Source organism: Olea europaea, unplaced genomic scaffold (genome assembly GCF_002742605.1).
Source record: "Olea europaea var. sylvestris unplaced genomic scaffold, O_europaea_v1 scaffold626, whole genome shotgun sequence".
Classification (NCBI taxonomy): Eukaryota; Viridiplantae; Streptophyta; class Magnoliopsida; order Lamiales; family Oleaceae; genus Olea; species Olea europaea.
Genome location: NW_019264618.1, coordinates 267,904 through 289,051, shown reverse-complemented (window position 1 = coordinate 289,051; position 21,148 = coordinate 267,904). Strand labels below are relative to the sequence as shown.

At 39.2% G+C, this 21,148-nt stretch overlaps 1 protein-coding gene across 1 annotated transcript; it reads left to right on the top strand.

Annotated features, from left to right (window-relative positions):
- The first annotated feature begins 1,043 nt into the window (after positions 1-1,043).
- On the top strand, positions 1,044-2,670 carry LOC111389830 (plasma membrane-associated cation-binding protein 1-like). The gene is made up of 5 exons (XM_023014808.1): positions 1,044-1,146; positions 1,244-1,408; positions 1,509-1,598; positions 1,828-1,912; positions 2,001-2,670. The coding sequence occupies exons 2-5, from the start codon at positions 1,295-1,297 to the stop codon at positions 2,336-2,338; spliced, it is 627 nt and encodes a 208-aa protein (XP_022870576.1). The 5' UTR covers positions 1,044-1,146; positions 1,244-1,294; the 3' UTR covers positions 2,339-2,670.
- The last annotated feature ends 18,478 nt before the right edge of the window (positions 2,671-21,148 follow it).

Below are 21,148 nucleotides of genomic sequence, written 5' to 3'. Positions count from 1 at the left end.
CTTTTTGGATTGAATTAGTCATCAATGACTTGATTAAATAGAATATTGAGGATAAGAATGTGGAAAAAACATTGGGGATATATGTGTGACAATTCGGTCCAAAATTGTGTTAATAAAATTAATCGTGTTACACATTCAGACTCAAATTCAAACTTAAATCCAGATGTGATACTTTTCGATACATGATTGAACAATTTGAAAAAATAAAATAAAAATACCAAATCATTTTTTGACATATCAGTCGATCTCTTCGCTCCTTATTTTTGAATCTGGCTAATTGGCTTTATTTTAATAAAACAATCATGTTACACAAAATTACCATCAAAAATTTAAGTATATATACAAGTGTCAAATTTTAGCTGAGTTATTAAATTTCAATTTAGTTTCAACTATGTTACTAATTTGAATTTGTTTTCGAAATTTGTAACTTTCCATCTGCCAAATTGATAATCTTTTTAATTAGAAGCCATTGCACAACGTATATTTTCACCTAATCTTTCATATGTGCTAATTTACTACTACGATCACGTCATAAAGTGTGAAAAAACACGTCCTTTAACATTTTAATATATATATACCATATACTCAAGTTCATGATTTTCATTTTTAGTTTGTCACATAGCGATTATGTGAAAGACCACCGATGATATAGCAGTTAATTTCTGTCAATGATCAAATTGAGATAAATTTAAATTTAGCAATCCAATTGAAATTTTACTTAAATTTCGATGATCATTGACGAAATGTACACTAATAATGAAGAAAAACTAAGTTCCTGCTTGATACGCATTAAATTATTTTATTTTTTTGAGAAATGGAATTTTGGAATAGTGATTTGATGAAGAACGTACGATTAAAAAGCAGGAAAAATTTTGAATTTAGGTATAAAATATTTTATTGTGAGAATGCGTGATCGAAAAAGAGACTGAGAAAAGAGTTTTGTTTTAATGTTAGTAAAACATAAGCTAAGGATTATTGATATGTGCGGTGACCAGCATTACCCTACCCCACAGCCCTTATAAAATTCCTTTGATTTGGTTACAAATACAATTAATAGATACAAAAGACACAATCTGCTGACATTTGAATTTATTGGAAGACCTCAGAAAGCAACCTTCGCATTCAAGCATTATTATTCAGATAGAGGTTCTTCCTCCTCCTCCTCCTCCTTCTTCCCATTTCTCCTTTTAAGCATATGTATAATTAATTACTTTGATTTGTGATTTTCTTTGTGTCTATATAGAGTTCGAGAGTTCCACTTGGGTGGAAGTGAAAAATCAGCAGTAGATCAAAGATGGTGAATTACTGGAAATCCAAGGTTCTTCCAACGATCAAGAAGGTTTTCGATAAAAAAGACAGCAAGAAGACTGCTGCCGTAGAAGCCTGCAAGCTCTTCGATGATGCTAAGGTAGAAGCTCTTGTTTATTTTTAAGAATGAAATGAATAACTAGTATTTGTCTTCAACAACTCCTATATTAATGGTAGTTGATATTTTTTATTGGATTCAGGCGCAATACACGAAAGAGTTCGAAGAGAAGAAGACTGAGCTTCAACCAAAAGTTATAGAAATATATGAAGCGTCATCCACTGAAATCAAGGTACTTGATACTAAGATTTGATGTTCCATCTTAAAAGTTCAATATGAGATTTTTATCCTTAATATATATGGTCGATAACATAGTGACTCGTTTAGCTCATCTATATTGAATTTCGAATTTTTGAGTAAACTTAAATGGATTTAATAGTTCGTTTTAAGTTCTAATGCCATGTTAAGACTTGGGTCTTTACGTAAACTTGATATTTATTGAATAATCTTTATTTCTGTAGACTTTGGTGAAGGAACCCAAGGAGGCAGGTCTTAAGAAACATTCAGCAGCAGTTCAGAAATTCCTTGATGAGCTTGCCAAGATTGGTACTTATCTACCCTATTTAATTAGTGAACAGTGAAACTGCATATTTTTATCACGATTGATAAACTTGTTTTTCCTTGTCATTGAAAGAATTTCCGGGAACCAAACCAGTCTGTGATGCAGCTTCCAAAGTCGGGCCAGCATATTTAGCAGGCCCGGTTTTCTTCGTGTTTGAGCAAGTCTCTACGTTTGTAGTCGCGGAGGAGAAAAAAGAAGAGGCTGCACCACCAGCCAAGGCTACTCCAGGGAAAACTGGAGAAGATACGAGCGGCCCAGAGGTGAAAGAGAAGGATATTGCTGTGGAAGAAGTGAAGAAAGAAGAAGTACCGGCTGCTGAGGAGGCCAGCACTTGTTCAACCACGGCTGAGCCACCGAAGGTTGAAGAAGTACCACCACCTGCTCCCGCAGCAGAGCCGGCAAAGCCTTGATGAAAGAAGTCCAAGTTGACATCAGCTGTATCCCTAGTAAAATTTTGACACCTCACTGCATTAACTCTTCTGAGCAAAAATGTCGTTCTATTCACTGAATTGTGACAAAATTTTAGAGGACAGCAGATTTCAACTCTTGAAGCCTGGCTGATGGCCGATTACTTTACAATCTATTGTTTGAATGAAGACAGAAGATGACATATTATATATTTTTTTGTTTTTTCCCCTTTCTTCTTCTTCCTTTATATTGTTAAATACCATATGTTGTGTATTATTGTGAATTGTACCCACAGTTTGGCATTTACATGCATTAAAGAAAATAAATTAATATTGTTCTGTTGGTTGTTATTTTAATATAATCTCTGTATCACGTTACTCAAATGCGTTAGGAGAAAAATCTGTTTGTTAAAGAACATTTTCAAAATGGCCCAAACAACATGAAGGTAATGTTTTGGGAAACAAGAAACATTTGGAAAAAATATAATATAATAAAATTTAAAAGACGATCGAGCCTAGGACTTTATGTAGCAATGGGCTTTTGGATCGTCTCTTTTAGGCCTCATCAAACGAACCTGAAACGGTCATGTGACAACTACGTAGTAAGCAAATTTAGGCTCGTATTCCACACTATCCTACCTGGCCTATCTGATTTCCTTCCGTAATCAGAGTGACAAACTCGGTTGAATCCTCATGTAGAGGTCGAACCCTCCATGGATAAGGTGAGGCAATACAACATGCCATAGTATCAATTCAAACCAAATATGTTTTAGGCATATGATGCACCTTCTTAAGATCCGTACAACATCTTCTATAATTGATTAATGTGACCTCATGCATATGATAAGGAGCATCAACTATTAGGATGACGTCATGTGTCTCTGTAACATTGTTCTCTATAAAAGATTCGGGCGTCCAAATACCTCTGTGGCTCTCGTCTTTTGTACATCCCATACCCAAATATACTTGTACAAGTTGACTCATTGAAGTGCTTGCGATTGCCTTCCTTACCTTTGGAAAAGGCCACATATGTAGAAGCCATATGCATGGATGTGAAAGGAGCCAAAATCCATTGATCACGACACCCTTGTCAAAATCAGGTCAATAGATTGGTGACGTTTGTGAAAAACCACATTATTGACAACAAACAACCTCATGAGAAAAAGCTTAACTGAAAGGTGCATTTACATTCCCCTTGAAAAAGGCTTTGTTCTTAAATAAAGAAGAAGTGCGAGTTTGGAAAAAAGAATATTTTCGAAGTGCGCTTCATTCTTGAGTGTTTTGAGTTTTCCATAAAAAGTCGAACTTTGAAGAGAAAAATCTGCTGAAAAAGACCCTCTATTTGTGTAAGAGAAGCGTCCACCCATCGTGAGTTCAAGTGAAGATTGAATGAGTTGTAGATGAACGAGGGACCTGGACCTTACCATTGTAGAAGTGGTAGGGTTACGATCCGTCTCACTGGAGAAGTGGTAGCAATAGATGCCAACATGAGGAACAACACAGAGTAGAAATTTACAATGCAGTAACTTCTCCAATAGATGCAGGCACAAATGGACATGCAGTGCCCTAGAACATGCCTTAGCTAGGCTTCTTCCAAGGCCATCAATACCAATGTGATAACCAGCAAGAGGAGGAAAAAGTGCAAAGTGATATGGCTCACTTTCACAGGCATAGAAGAGACGTCGCCCTATTAAATAGAAGTAGAAGCTGATGTGCCTCAAAATTACCCATCTTGCTAGACTTCGAATAACTCATTCAATGGAGAAGATAACTTTTCTCCGATTTATGAACAAGAGCAGAGATTGAAAGGTCCTCCAGCGTCTTCGATGGGTTGGGTGCTGGAGCAGTTGGAAATAGGCTATGACAAAAGCCTCTTACATTCAAGTATCATGAGCAAATGAATAGGAATATACCTGAAAAATGAATTACATCCTAGAAATAAATAGGAGAGGAGATCAGCCTGTTAGACATCATGTTGTCAAACGACCTTACGGGCGATGATGAAAATCAGTTTTATCAGTCGACATGAATGACTGAATGATAAATCAACGCCGAATAATGGGATGACCCGACCTAGCGTTGCTTTACCTATTGGATGGCTAATAACCTTTGTGGCTTGTTGGTGTGCTATTGGGACTTAACCCTAGTCGAGCCTACTTACCATATTATGACTTACCTTAAGTTGGCCATTGGACTATTATAAATTGGTAACTCCCTTTCTTCATGTTAGTCCCGTGCGTGAGAGAACCCGAGAGAGATAGAGAGAGAGGCAGTTTCCTTCTTCTTCCTTGTGCATCCTATTGATTGATCTTCTCTACTTCTTGCTTGAGTCTTTGTGACCCTTACCTGTGTGGTATCCATCCTAAGTGAGTGGAAGAAACAACAAGCAAAAGGAGCAATAGCAACCATAGGAAGACAAGCACGCCGGCGGTCGGTCACCTCCAATTTCTTGGTGTTGATTCAATGTTTAGTGGTTAACTGAGCTCGAAAATCACCTTGAGCAGCTAGAGGAAGATCCTAACATCTGGTATCAGAGCGTGGGTAGCAAAAAATGGCTCAAAATCGGCTGATTTTCAGATATTCAACGTAGAACCCGAATCTGAAATTCTTCAATGACTCACAAACCAAAGCTCAGTTGGACAAACGGAGGCCATACCCATTACCAGCAGGTCGAGGCGCCCCTGCTGAGGTGGCGCATGGACGATGACGGCGGCGGCGCGTGGGCGACAGTCCGGCAAAGCTGTCTTCAGGTAACTTGCTTGTTTCGATCTCCTGAACGCGCTGATATACTTTATTTTGTGTTTCAGGTTACACAGAAAAAGTTGGACGATTTTGCCCTTGGTGCGACGCCGACTGAAATTGAACAGCAAGCTCATTTTTCTCCACTCTACGGACTCAGATAGGTCCGCTCTGGTAAATTAGCTTAATCCATTTAAATTCAGCAATAGCAAGATCATCGTGCGGGGTGATCGTTAGGTTTTGGGGTTACCGTGAAGGGGTAACCATTGCTTGTGCTAGAACTAGGATTATTGCGTTAATTGAGTGCTTGTTCTTTTGATTTAAAGTGCTTGGTATTTCTTGGTAGACGTAGCGTTTAGGTTCATTGTTACTTTTGCTAAGAATTAACAAGATATTACCTTATCACGATTCCCAATACTACTTCGTGTGGTTTAATTAGTGTGTTAACCAATGACAACACATAATTTTGATTTGGGAATATTTAACGGTAAAGGGGACTTCTCTATCTGGCAACAAAAGATGAGAAGCATATTAGTCCAACAAAAGGTGTCAAAAGCCATCGAAGGCTATTTTGCACCTGACATCTTAAAAGAACAAAAAGAGGAAGTCGATGAGCTTGCCTATACCTCAATAATATTACACTTTTCTGACGCTGTCTTGAGAAAAGTGAGAAAACTAAAAACTACCAAGAACTTTGGAAAAGACTGGAAGACTTATACTTGCTTAAATCTACACCAAATAAACTCTACCTACTCGAACGATTCTTCAGCTTTAAGATGGATCCTTCAAAGGATCTCGACGACAATTTAGATGTATTTAACAAATTGGTGTAAGATATTGTCAATTGTGACGAAGCCGTGTCTGAAACCTATAAGGCCATTATCTTGCTCAATTCAATCCCGGACTCTTATAAAGAAGTTAAAAACGCCATTAAGTATGGTAGGGACACGTTAACACCTGAAATTGTCGTAGATTCTCTTAGGAGTAAAGAGATGGAAATGAGGGCTGAAAAACAGGATAGGAGGAGTGGAGAGTTGCATGTGATGCGGGGTAGAACTCAATTTAGGCAAGCCAGTCATGATGGATACCAAAGTAGTGGTGAATCAAGTAGTAATAGTTGGAAAAAGAAGGGGAATGGTAGACCTAGGTCAAAGTCTAGAAGTAAGGCTAGAAAATGCTATGGCTATGAAGGCACAAGGCATTTTATAAAAGACTGTCATAAAGAAAAGGGAAAACAAAAGGTTAAGAAAAGAGATGAGGTAAATATGTTATCCTCTACCTCCGATACCGAAAACAGTGAAGTCTATGTGATCACTAGTCCAGTCGCATACACTACTGAATTAAATCTAACCACTAATTCTCACATGCATGAATGGATATTAGATTCTGGTGTGTCTTTTCATGTGACATCTGAAAAGAACTGGTTTGAAAACTTGCAAGAATCTAATGATGGCAAGTAGTTTTGTGTGATAACTTTGCCTATACAATAGCTGGAATTGGAGATATAAAGATAAAATTTAACACGGGCTTTGTGTACATGTTAAAGGAAGTTAGATACATTCCTGAATTATCTAGGAATTTGATTTCAGTAGGAAGACTTGAGAAAGACAACTTCACCGTTAAAATTGAAAACGGTATGTTTAAAATGATGAAGGGAGCATTAATCTCTATTAAGGGAATCAAGAACAACGATATTTACATCACTACTGGGGAAGTAATTAGAGGATTAAACTCCTCTATTTCTTCCGTCAAAATCGATCACACACATACGTGGCATAATAGACTTGCACACGTAAGCATTAAGGGACTTAAGTTACTTAATGAAAAAGCTGCATTTGGTAATGACTGTGTGTCTGACCTATCGTTCTGTGATCACTGTGCTCGGAAAGCACCATAGAGTGTCGTTCTCCACTAGTACGCATAAGGCTAAAAGCATGCTTGAATATGTGCTGAATATGTGCATTCTGATCTGTAGGGTCCTGTTAGTAATCCCATATCGGGTGGGAATAGGTATTTCCTATCTATCATAGATGATATACCAGGAAAGTGTGGGTCTATCTATTGAAAGACAAAACTGAAACCTTCCATAACTTTAACAATTGGAAGAAACAAATGGAAAACCAAACTAGCAAGAGGATCAAATTTTTAAGGACAGATAATGGCCTAGAATTCTGTAATGCTGAATTCGATAGGATGTGTAAAGAAAGTGGAATAACAAGGCACAAAACGGTTCCTTATACTCCCCAGCAAAACGCGGTAGCAGAAAGAATGAATAGGACCATACTAGATAAAGTGCGCTGCATGATGTTAAGCTCTGGTGTTCCTAAGTCATTTTGGGGTGAAGCCGTTGTAACTGCCTGTTATCTGATAAATTTGACTCCATCGGCTGCATTAAATGGTGATACTCCACATGAGAAATGGTCTGGAAAATTGGGTGACTACTCAATACTTAAAGCGTTTGGCTGTGCTGCCTTCTCTCATCAAAGTGAGGGAAAATTAGAACCTAGAGCCAGGAAGTGTGTCTTTCTAGGATATCCCGAAGGAGTTAAGGGCTATCGGTTATGGGATAGAAGCCAAAAAGGAGTTAAGATCATTGTGAGTAGGGATGTCACATTTAATGAGAGTGAGATGCCTTGTCTAAGGAATGAAACCGAACCTGTAAGTGAAACTGAATCAGGTGAAGAAAGAAATCGATTTAAGGTGGAGTTAGGAAAATTTAACACATCAGTACCTAGTACTTCGAGTGAGGTGAAGATTCAGGTCCAAGAACCTGAAAAGGAAAATGAAGTAGTGATAGAAGAGCATCCTGAGGAAGAAAATCCATTAGCTAACTATAATTTAGTTAGAGATAGAGAGAGAAGACAAACGAGAGAACTAGAAGGTTCGGGTATGAATCTGAATTGGATTTTGCATACGCTAGTTACGAAGAACTAGTTGATAGAGAGCCGGAAACTTTTGAAGAGGCTCTGAATAGTGGTCAATTTAAGGAGTGGCTTAAGGCTATGAAAGAAGAGATGAGTTCTCTAGAAAAGAATCAAACTTGGGAGTTAGTACTAAGACCTAAGAATAAATCAATCGTTGATTGCAAGTGGGTCTTTAAGGTTAAGGAAGGTACTAGTAGTACAGAACCCTTAAGATTTAAGGCTAGGTTAGTAGCGAAGGGTTACACACAGAAAGAAGGTGTTGATTATAACGAGATTTTCTCACCAGTTGTCAAGTACACTACTATTAGGGTCATGCTCGCATTGGTTGCGCTCTTTGACTGGGAACTTGAACAACTCGATGTAAAAATCGCTTTTTTACATGGAGAGCTTGATGAACAAATCTTTATGAATCAACCAAAAGGTTTTAAAGACAAGTTAAAACCTGATTATGTGTGTTTTCTGAAGAGATCCCTATACGATCTAAAGCAATCACCTAGACAGTGGTACAAGAGGTTTGATTCCTTTGTACTCACTATAGGATTTCAAAGAAGTAAATTCGATCACTGCCTATACTTTCAACACAACGAGACTGATAACAATTATTTGTTCTTGTTGCTCTATGTGGACGACATGCTTTTAGTTGGATCATCTCCTAAGTGGATAAACAATATAAAAGCAGATCTTAGTAGAGAATTTGACGTGAAAGACCTAGGAAAGGCTAAAAGGATTCTAGGCATGGAAATAGAACGAAATAGGTTAAATTCCATCGTATTCTTGCATCAGTCTCCATACATATCAAAGGTGTTGAAAAGGTTTAATAGGAGTGACTGCAAACATGTCACGTTGCCTCTTGCAAACCATTTTGTTCTATCTAAAGAACAAGCTCCCTGCAATGAACGTGAAGTGGAATACATGAGTAAAATTCCATACTCAAATGTGATCGGTTCCATAATGTATTTGATGGTTTGCACTAGACCGGACTTAGGATTCGCTGTTAGTACTCTCAGTAGGTACATGTCTAATCCAGGTCCTGAACATTGGGAAGCATTAAAGTGGCTTTTAAGATATTTGAAGGGTACAAGTGATGTAGGTCTAAAATTTAGTGCTAATAAGGAAGGCGTGAAATTAAAGGGTTTTGTAGATGCTGACTATGCAGGAGATAGGGATGGTAGGAAATCAACTTCCTCTTACGTATTCACCTTATCAAATTCGTGTGTTAGTTGGAAATCACAGTTACAACACATAGTTGCACTATCCACTACAGAGTCAGAATATATTGCCACCACTGAAGCAATTAAAGAGGCTCTATGGCTTAGAGGTCTACTTCATGAACTGATGAACTAAGTGTCTTGAATGAGTATGTGGTTGTGAATTTTGATAGTCAGTCATCCATACATCTGTGTAAGAATCCTGTTTTTCACGAACGCACTAAACATATCAATGTTAGGTTACACTTCATTAGGGATATAATATCACAAGAAGTAGTAAGACTTGAAAAAATTCAAACACAGTATAATCCTTCAGATATGGGCACGAAAGTGCTGCCACTGGTAAAGTTTAGAAGTTGCAAGGAGCTTCTAAACATCGGTACAGGTAAATGATTTCCAATTTTATCGATTTTTTGTTAGAGGTGTCACTAATGGAAAACATTTTTCTTTGCAGGTCCTTTGACACCAAGGTGGAGGTTGTTAGACATCATGTTGTCAAATGACCTCCCGGGCGATGATGAAAATCAGTTTTATCAGTCGACATGAATTATTGAACGATAAATCAACACCGAATAATGAGATGACCCGACCTAGCGTTGCTTTACCTATTGGATGGCTAATAACTTTTGTGGCTTGTTGGTGTGCTATTGGGACTTAACCCTAGTCGAGCCTACTTACCATATTATGACTTACCTTAAGTTGTCCATTGGACTATTATAAATTGGTAACTCCCTTTTTTCATGTTAGTCCCGTGCGTGAGAGAACCCGAGAGAGAGAGAGAGAGAGGCAGTTTCCTTCTTCTTCCTTGTGCATCCTATTGATTGATCTTCTCTACTTCTTGCTTGAGTCTTTGTGACCCTTACCTATGTGGTATCCATCCTAAGTGAGTGGAAGAAACAACAAGCAAAAGGAGCAATAGCAACCATAGGAAGACAAGCACGCTGGCGGTCGGTCACCTCCAGTTTCTTGGTGTTGATTCAATGTTTAATGGTTAACTGAGCCTGAAAATCACCTTGAGCAGTTAGAGGAAGATCCTAACACAGCCAATGATATAAGAGAGAAAACTATGCACCTCCAACTGCCTCGATACCAAGCTGATAAGGATTGACCATGTCCAGGAAGCTCAAATTCAAGATTAATCTCAATATGTATCGGAGCCTCACTAGGCTACCATAAGACTAAAGTCGCCAATGGGATCCCAATGCCATAGGCAACGCAAATAAAAAGGATCTTGGCATGAAAATGTATTGGCAATAAAGGAAAGGGAATTGACGAGAACTATAGGGGTCTCATGCTCAGAGCTAAAACCAGGTGTCAACTTAATAACAAGCATTGGACCACCATCAAAGTACCAAGACGGTTTAACAAATAAACAAATGTAGTCATCTTCATGTGATAAGTGAATAAGAATATGCTTAGCATCTATCAATCCTAGCATAAAGCATTCGCGTACCTTAATCATCAAAAGGCTTGCATTGAGAAAATTTTCCAACAAGTGTGTACTTGTATGACTCAGAAAAAAAACCTCATCCTCCTAAATAACTGTAATAGTCAACTAATCTATATGAATAAAAGGTTCCTTATCAGCGAAACTACGTGATGTGGAATCATGTGGGGTCTGAATAATAGTTGCAATAGATTTTCTATGGCCATGTTCAGCCTGAGAGATAGGGGGTTTATCAGAAATGTAGTAGCGAGGGATTTCATTGTAGATTGGTTGAAAATCCATAACACTGATGTCTACTAGATGTTCTGTTCTTTAATAGAAATATATTCACCCCTTCTCCCAAAGTTATGGGGCTATTTTTGCCTAAATTAGGTGTCGAATGATCACATTAGAGGTTTAGATGGCTTATGAGTTAAATAAAAGTGATCCTGTGAGGTGAGTCCCATCAAAACTCAAATTTACAATCTCAACCACGCTTGAAAATGATTGTAGTAAAAAATTTAATCAATTTCTACAGCAATTGGATCAATTCAAGTGTTATGCATGGTTGATTGAGTCTGTAGAATATTTGTTGAGGCCAATTTGGAGTTTCAGCATGTGTGAGACCATCAATTAGAGAAGGCATTCACAAAATTCGAGACTATTGTACATTGATTGATGGATGAAATCCTTAAATTTCGTTGTGTAGTAAACTTGATTTTTGGACTAAATAATATGGGCTTAAGGATTTTGCTCATAGGCCCAAATTAATTAAAAGGCCCAACATGCCTAGCATTTCTAGAAACATTATCTAGAAAAATCTATATAAATATCTACTAAAAAAATCTATATAAATATGTGGTCTTATAAAGCATATCTAGAGAATTCTAGGAAAATATTTTGATGTGTGGTATAGGTGTCTCTAGAAAATGTGTAGAGTAGAAGCTTCATGTAAACACTATATAAAGGGGTAGTGTCCTCCATTGTGTAACAAGCCAAAAAAGTGTGCAAGTCTTGAAGTTGAGAAATACAAGTTTCCTTTTGTTCACTTCCTTCTTCCTATTAGTGTTGTCATCCTTAAATGCCTTAGCTAATCCAAGTTAATAAACCCTTCTTTTCTCAAACAAATTTGACCATGAGGCAGAGCATCCAATGTCAATGAAGTGGTGGCCGATTAATCATGAGGCCGACTGAGATATGGTAGCTGGACGGCGATGAGGAGTCGACACTAGTGAAAACATTATCCGGGGGGTTTGGTTGGTGGGTCATGGTTCTTTGGGTGCAACCATTGAGTAATCGCATAGAGGTTATCTACGAAATAGCCTTTTTCGCTCAAACACACATTTCTAGTCCATGTTGACTTTCGGCTTGATAATGTTGTAATTCATCCCATTAATCATTGAAAGAAATTCATGAGTACCTCATAATTATTCAAACAAGTGAAAGAAAAGAAAACAGATAAATTTCCTTTAGCAATGTTGCAATCTTATCATAAGTTTTAGTTCTATGAAGGATTGTCTCCGAAACTTAAGCAAAATTTTTTTTGGGTGCTTCATTTTAAATTGATGGCCTGTGATGTGAGTGATGGTCTTGGAAAGTGAAGCATTATCCAGTTGCTTTAAATAGTTTTGCCTTTGATTTAAGGGGTCAGATCAGCTACAAGGATGAAGTCAACGGTAAAAACTAGAAGAAGATAAAGAACAACAAAATTCACGCAATGCCCTGATAGCCCTTCTGGTTTCTATACAAATCTGCTAGAGGGAAAGGAAAAAGTGTTTTATTTTGTTCAATAAATTCAACCACCAAAGAAGAAAGAAGAAGATATAATACAAAATGAATTTGCAAGAATAACAATACGAAAGACTAGATAAAAAAAAATGTTGAATCTAGGAAGCTATTTAATGAAGAAAATTGGTTGTTTAAAATTTTAATTTATAGCAGTCGTTTATTTATATATTTTAAAAAGAATTTAATGTTTCCTTCAATTGAATATTCAATAAATTCTTCTTCTTTTAAATGCATCTTATACTACTGTAACATTAAACTTTCCATAGTACGTATGCACTTTACAGTAGCAAAAATAAAGTCCTTGTGATGGAGTCCAATAAAACAAGAAAAAGTTTTATTAAGTAGCCAAAAGTAATTTTTTTTTTTTTTTGTGGATTTGCTTGATTACATATTTATGGACTTTTGTGTGTGTCTTCATTTTCGTTATTGAAATTGGTATTCATTAGATTCATTAATTTTTTTAAACAAAATAAATTATTAGATATTCTTTTCAAATCAATAAATTATTGATTTCCTATTTCCTAACTGATGAGCTACATTTGTGTCATTCCCAAGCCCTGGATCCCAAGGACTCATAGGTAACATTTCTTGCTTTTTCCATCACATTGTGCTTGAGCTTAAGTCCTTGACATGTTGTGGATGCTTGAGCTTACACCATCTGGTGATGACAGCAGGATCTACTCGAGATGAGTCCTTAGCATGATAGCTGCTGCGAGGCTTGACTTTCTCGAGTCTATCCTCGGGTTAAACCTAAGATGGCTGTTTTTAACCTAAAAGGGCTCCTATGAACCTTGGACTCACCTTATCCAAATACTTCGAGGCGCGACTTCTACAAGGACTCTATCCTACATGCCATGTCATGATTGGACTTACAATCATAGTACAAGTGCATCACTTCTATCTAGTAGGACTCCTTAGGATAAGGATGTTCAATGGGACCATTCCATCAGGAGTGCACTGCCTAATCCTACTAAGAGTGTACTACATACCTCTATAAATACAAAGCATTGAATCATTCTTTAAGTACGTTTTCATTATTTTCAGTTCATAGCCTTATTCTCAAATTTCTTTTTCTTTAAGTATCGGAGGGGCGATGAGGACATACCTCGAAGCCTTTGTTTTCGATACCGGAAGATCCTGTTCGTGTTCGTTCACAGTCCTCAGTTCGAAAAATCAACATGTGCAGATTTTTGGTAGCATCATAGGCATCGTTTGTAAGAAGCGCTACCAAAAGCCATGGTTAACACATGATCAGGTCTTCCTCTAGCAAGCTCATATGTTTCCAACCCTCATCCTCCTAAAGACCCCCCTGCTCCTCAGGAAGAGTCATCAGAAATACTTGTACCCCTGCCGGTAGTTGTCATGACTGGAGCTTTTGAAGAGCTCCGTCAATAGGTGGCCATGCTAAATTAGCTGCTGAATCAAAGAAATTCACTTTCATCACCAACGCTAGCAAATTAAGGTGGTTTTATAAATGATGCTCGAGCCCGAGCACTAAACCCCGCTCCTTGTGTTGGCGGGGTAGGAACTTCAAGGGTCCCTAATGTGGCCTCAGGTTGGAGATCGGTGACAATGGATTCCGGTAAAATTGTCCAGATCATTTAAAAAGGAATTACAACCGGCTTACTTCGGAATGCTCGGGGGTCAATGAGTTTTTCACCCCAACACTCTGTTTATGCCAGAGATACTGTCATATACTTCGCCTGAAAGATTCAAATATCCCCGCATTAAAGAGTATAATGGGACGATCGACCTGATCAATCATCTCAATGTTTATACCAAGGTGATGAATTTACAAGTTGCACCTGACTAGGTGATGTGCAAGACTTTCCCGCAAACATTGACTAATGCTGCCAAGGATTGGTTCTCAACATCAGAGCCCAATTCCATAGCCTCTTTCTCATATTTGGTCAATAAATCTTTGCATTTTTTGCGAGTAGCAAGCGTATCAAGAAAATAGCAGCCTTCTTTATACAACTTTTTCGGGGCATAATGAAACCCTAGGCAGTTTCATGACAAGGTTCAATGAAGAAATGCTCCATATACCTGACCTGCATATTACAACAACCATCTCCACTCTCACATATGCCATAAGGTATGAGGCATTCAAAATGTCCTTATCAAAGACCCCACCGCAGATAGTAAATGAGTTCCTAACCCGAGTTGAAAAGTACATTAATATGGAGGAAACATTAAATTCGAGAAAAGTTGGTCCATCTCTTGAGAAGGTTGAGCACAAGAGGCAGCATGATCCGGGTTCTCTACAAGGGCACCCTTGGGAGAAGCATAGGAACGAAGGACCTCTAGCACCCCTCACCCGGTTGAATACTTCCAAGGCTAATACCTTGATGGAGATTCAAGATATGAAAGAATTGAAGTAGCCTTCAAGAATGAAGTCACCCCCTAACACTGAGGACAGAAGCAAGTATCCTGAGTTCCTTTGAGATAACGGGCATACCATGGAGGATTAGAAGGCCCTGTAGCAAAAAATCGAGGCCTTTATTAAAATAGGGTTCGTAAGTAATTACTTTGGCCATGATAAACACCAAGGAATGATTGTGGTAGGAGAAAAATGCCCAAAGCTAGAAGGAGTGGACAATCCACGGTAGAAACCATTAATATCATCATTGGAGGCATAGCATCTGGGGGAGACACTAACGGTAGGCGAAAGTAGTATGCCCGATAGCATGTTCTTGCTTTAAAGGAATTCCATGATGATCTCTATGGACATTACTTTTGGGACAAAAGATTTGGAAAAAGTATCGTTTCCTTATGACGATGCCCTCTGCAATTGTGGCCAATTTTGAGGAAAAGGATTTTGATACACAATGGGAGTGCAATAAACATATTCTCTTATGAAGCTTTCACTAAGATGGGGATTTCAGCCGGACAGATCAAAGCAGTGAAAACTCCTCTTTAGGGATTTGGTGGTGGTGTTATTGTCCCGGAAGGTTTCGTCGAGCTTCCACTTACCTTAGGCTCTGATAAAGGACAACTGACTGAAATCATACCCTTCCAAGTAGTTCGTACTTCTATGGCTTATAATACCATCCTGGGAAGGCTGCTGCTCGACAAAATCCAATTTATTGTATACACCATCCACATTGTATGAAGTTTCCAACGGGTCATGGTGTTGAGGTTGTATGAGGAGACCAGAAGCTACAAGACAATGTTACGTTACTAGCGTTTGGGAAATAAATGTTGATGTCTTGCAACTTTCAATGCCCAACCTCGAGTTTGAGCCACGTCGTAGACTTGCTCCTGTTGAAGAATTGATGTTGGTCGAGCTCGAGCACAAAAAAGGTGATGGTAGGATGGGATCTCAACGTCGACCTCATGGCCAAACTTGTTCACTATCTGTCTCGTAATATTGATGTTTTTCAATGGAAGGTTGAAGATATGCTAGGTATAGACCCCGGAGTTACAGTCCATATGCTTAATATCAGCCCAGGTGCCAAACCAGTTAAGCAAAGGAAGAGACACTTTGTACCCGAAAGATGTGAGGTAATTCAATAAGAGGTCGACAAACTTGTTAGAGCTAGGTTCATATGGGGATCCAATATCCTAATTTGTTGGAAAATGTTGTTTTGGTAAAGAAGGATAGTGGTAAATGAGAGGTCTACATCATTTTCACATATCTCAATAAGGCATGTCCTTAGGACAGCTACCCCCTCCCTCGGATTGACAATCTCGTGGATGGGAATTGGGACATAAGTTGTACAGTTTCCTTGATGCATTCTCAGGGTATCATCAGATTCTTACGGTTAAGAAAGACCAAGAAAAAATATCCTTCATGGCTGATTTGGCCATATACTGATACACGGTCATGCCATTTGGGTTTAAGAATGTTGGGGCAACATATCAGAGACTCATCAACAAAGTCTTTGCCAATTTGATAGGGAAAAATGTTGAGGCCTATGTTGATGACATGGTAGTGAAAAGAAAGAAAATGGAACAACATATATCCGACCTCGAAGAGGTGTTTGCCACCAACGAAAGTACAAGATAAAGCTCAACCCAGAGAAATGTTTTTGGGTTTCATAATCATACAATGGGGATGTGAGGCAAATCCTGATAAGATTCAAGCCTTAGCAGCGATGGAATCACCAAGGAATAAGAAACAGGTTCAGAAGTTGACGGGCCACGTCCTCACCATGAATAGGTTAATGTCTTGAGTAGCAGACATGTGCTTTCCTTTCTTCAAAGCTCTCAAGGGTAATTAATGATTTGATTGGAATAAGGAGTGTGGAAGGGCTTTTCAAGAGTTCAAACAACTTTGGCGTCTTCCTCTGTTCCAACTAAACCTGAGCCCAGAGATACTTTCCTTCTATACTTGGCTATTTCTCAGAATACAGCAAGCGGTGTGTTGGTAAAAGAGGTCAATAAAGCTCAGCTAACTATCTATTATGTGAGCGAAGTCTTGCTTGATACAGAGACAAGTTATACTTTGGCTGAATAGCTTTCCCTTGCTTTGATAATGGCAGCACGAAAACTTCGACAATATTTTCAATCTCATCCCATCGCCGTGCTTACTAATCGGCCCCTCAAGCATATACTCCAGAAATCGGATGTCTTAGGTAGGTTACTAAAATGGGCAATTGAGCTTGGAGAATTTGATATAGAGTTCAAACCTCGACCTTCTATCAAAGTATAAGCCTTAGCCGACTTCATTGCAGAGCTCAACTCAAGGCCTAGGGGGGCAGATGATATCTCGAACATCAATCCTGACGACATCTTGGAGATTTTTTGTAGATGGAGTATCAAACTCCTTGAGCTATGGTGCAGGGGCCATTATTGTAAGCAGTGTGCCCTTAGATTCGAGTTTGAAGCCACCAATAATGAAGCAAAGCATGAGGCCATCGTCATTGCTTTGGAACTCGCTATCAACCTCGAACTCGAATACATCAAAAGCTTCAATGACTCTCAGCTTGTGGTTGGTCAGGTCAAGGGGACATTTAAGAAGAAAGAAGAAAAGATGAGCTTATACTGTCTGAAAGTTCATGACCTTCATCGGCGATTCAAAAGTTGTGAGACTGTGAAGATTGCTCGAGCTAACAACAGTTCGCCAAGCCTTCTCTAGACTAGTATTCATGGGAGTTGATGGACTTGATAGGACAATTCATATCAAGATTGTCATAGAGCTTAGCATCAATCAGACCATTGGTGTACTCGATATTGACCATGATCCCTCATGGATAGACTCGATAATGGATTTCGTAACTAATGGAAATCTTCCAGATGATCCCTGAGTAGCAAGGAGTTTACGATCAAGAGCACCAAGATACTGCATAATCAGAGGGGTTCTATTTCGCAAAAGCTTCACACTTCTATATCTTAGGTGCCTTAAACCCTTAGAGTCATCCCAGGCCCTGGCTAAAGTTCATAAAGGTGTTTGCGAAATCATCAAAGGGCTCAAGCTTTGGCATTCAAACTCATAATGTATGGATATTACTAGCCTACCATGAAGAAAGATGCCTCAAATTATGTTAAAAGATGTGATGAATGCCAGCAGTTTGACAATTCCATCACTCTCCTACATAAGATCTCACTAACCTTAGATGTTTTGTCCCTTCTAGTAGTGGAGTAATGACATCCTCGGGCCTTTTCCAATAGCAAGGGGACAATCGAAGTTCGTTGCAGTATCAGTAGAATATTTTACAAAGTGGGAGAGGTAGAACCCTTGGCAACAATATTAGAGCCCAAGCTCAGGGCCTTTGTTTGGAAGTCTATCATTTGCAGGTTTGGGATTCCTAAGGTCCTCATAATTGACAATGTAGAGAGTTTGATAATACGCAATTCAAAAATTTATACTCCAACTTAGGGATCGACCACTGCTTGACATCAGTTTCACACCCACAAAGTAATGGTCAAGCTGAGGTCACAAATCGGATTATTCTGCAAGATCTCCGAACAAGGATTATGATGCAAGGAGTACTTGGTCAGACGAGTTTTCTTCTATACTTTGGACATACAGAACATGTCACAAGACTGCTACAGGGGAGACCCCTTTCATGTAAGCTTTTGGCATTGAAGCTACCATCCCGCTTGAGATCAGACTGCCCAGCTAAAGGAGACTTGAGCCCAAGGCCTCCGAATGCACAATTGAACACCTAGATCTCTTGAAGGAGGTTCATGATCAGGCTACCTTAAGAATGGTCTCTTACCAGAGTAGAATGGCGAAGTATTTCAACAACAAAGTTAAGTCCTGGAGATTCAAAGTCGGAGATCTCGTGTTGAGAAGGGCTGAAGCCCCTGTCACTATCCGGGTAAGCTTGGACCTGTTTTCAAAGGGCCCTTTGAGGTCATACGACAGCTTCTGGGAGATGCGTACAGACTAAGAGATACTTCAGGAAGACCAGTCTCCTGACCATGGAATGCCGATAACTTGAAGACTTACTACAAATAGTTCACCCCACAGATCATCTCTTTTTGCCAGTTTAAATTTTATTCGTCGGGACTGCGTACCCATCTTTGATTTTTAGTTTGTTGGGCATGCATGCCTACCTTTATTTTTTAGTTTGTCGGGCCTGTATGCCCTTTTTATTTTTTAGATTGTCGAGCCTACGTGTCCATCTTTATTATTCAGTTGACTTTAGGGATTAGCATGATGTCCTAATAAAAGTTCTCTTTCTGCCATAGATGAGTAAAGCCTTATCCCATGTAAGAACCTCAAAGCATTGCCTTGTGTAAGCACCCTAAAGCCTTGCTCGTGTAAGCACATCAAAGCATTGCCTCAAGCAAGCACCTTAAATCCTTGCCACAAGCAAGCACCACAAAGTTTTGCCCCATGCAAGCATCCTAAAGCCTTACCCCCAGCAGGCACTTTAAAGTCTTAACCCCTTGGTGCAAACACTTTAAAGCCTTGCCCCGAGCAGTCACCTTGAAGTCTTGTTTGTGGGCTTGTCCTCGAGGCTATAACTGTCAAATCGCAGCCTCAAAAGCTCAGGATAATATACAGTTATGGTCGAGGTGGAACCTTATGATCAGGTTTAATCTTTTACATTAGGATTAACCTCATGGTAGGGTTTAATCCTTGGCATTAAATTTAATACATCGTTTGAGCATTATTTCTTCATTGGGCATTGGAGGTCTTCGGGTATATATAAAGGCCTCGGCTTACACATTGAGCTAAACTATTTGCATTAAGTTTTGCATCGTTTTCGAGCTATTAACATCAAAATTATCTTAATCATCGAGATAAATCATTCAAAGTCGTGGTCGAGCTTAACTACTTACATTATGATAGTATAGTCGTCGAGCTTATCCATCGTAAATGTTGTCCTCATGGTCAACTACAAACTTTGAGATAGGGTTAATTCATTGTTGACCCTAAACCTAATGCTCGAGCCAATCTATTGTCAACACATCGTGGTTCTGATTATTTGTCGTACATCAAGATTAAATAAAAATGAAAAAAGATGTCGGTCATTCATTCAAAAACAAAAACACACTAAAGGTCTCATACTTGTCGTCTGGAAAATTAATTTAGAAGTAAAATAAAAAAAATTTACATTGTTAAGAAGGCCCGGGGATACATAATTCGGGGGTGGGGAGCCCTAATCTAAATCATTGTCCCCAAGAAAATTGTTGTCTTCCTCGAACTCGTCCTCATCCTCGACAGTGCCATCAACGGTGTTGTCGGAGCTGGAGAGCTCGAGATTTTCAGCAATCGACAAGATTGCCTTTAGCTAATTGGGAGCAACTTTGAACATCTTAGCCTTAAGGAAAGCTTGAGCCTCTTTTAGGATGTGAAGGTAATGGCTTAATGCATACTCGCCTTTCAGCCTGTCCATCTCCTCGGACTTTTTAAAGTCCTCGATGGCTGAAGCTCAAGCCCTTTCAATCCGTGTTTCCATGTACATCTTCAATTTTTCAAGTTCAAGCTTGAGGTCCTTGACGATGCCAACATCATCCCGAGCCTTCCTTAGCTTGTGCCTTGCTTCGTTACGCTCCTTCAGGAGCTGGGCTCGGGCAGCCTCTGCATTAACGAGCTTCTAGTCCTAAAGCTCTTACCTTCGATTAGCCCTTGCATTTTGTGGGACTCGATCATCCCTTATAGCAAAAGCCCCCGGTAACACTGAGGGTCTGTAAAATGCAAAAGAACAGGAAAATCACTTAGCAAATTATCACATGATAAGATCGAGGCTTACCTTCAAAGTAAGAAGCCGAGGTCCTTCATGCTTTCGTCGAACCCCACATTACCTTGGTACTTAGCCACAATGCTCGGTACAAGGTGGTAATGCTTGAAGTCTTCGATGACTAAGGCCATCGGAGGTATGGAATTGTCCTTGAGGTCAACGACCTCCAGGGTAACTCGAGGAGAAATAAACTGGGACAAGATAGAAGGAGGTCAGGGGGAGCTTGCTGGTCGTCGAGGCAGAACAGGGCTCGGTACGAGGGCTTGGAGCTCGACGATTCTCCCGATCCTTAAGATGAAAGGTCAATTGTAACCACTCGAGGCCTCTTTTCCCCTTCTTTTGGCCAAGAGCCTTGACATAGGACTCCTTAGATTTCAAGCTTACTGCTAGACGAAGAGCTGAAGGATCGAAAGTCATATTTGCCAAAATACAAGTGTTAGGTACAAGCAAAAGATCAAGCTAAAATGGAACATATCGACAGAAGGTTAAATTTCCTACCCTCGAGGCCTTTCACACTTGCAAGGTTGAGGATGTCATCCTCAAGGATATCATCTAAATCATACACCAAAGGCTTGAGATCCTCTAACATC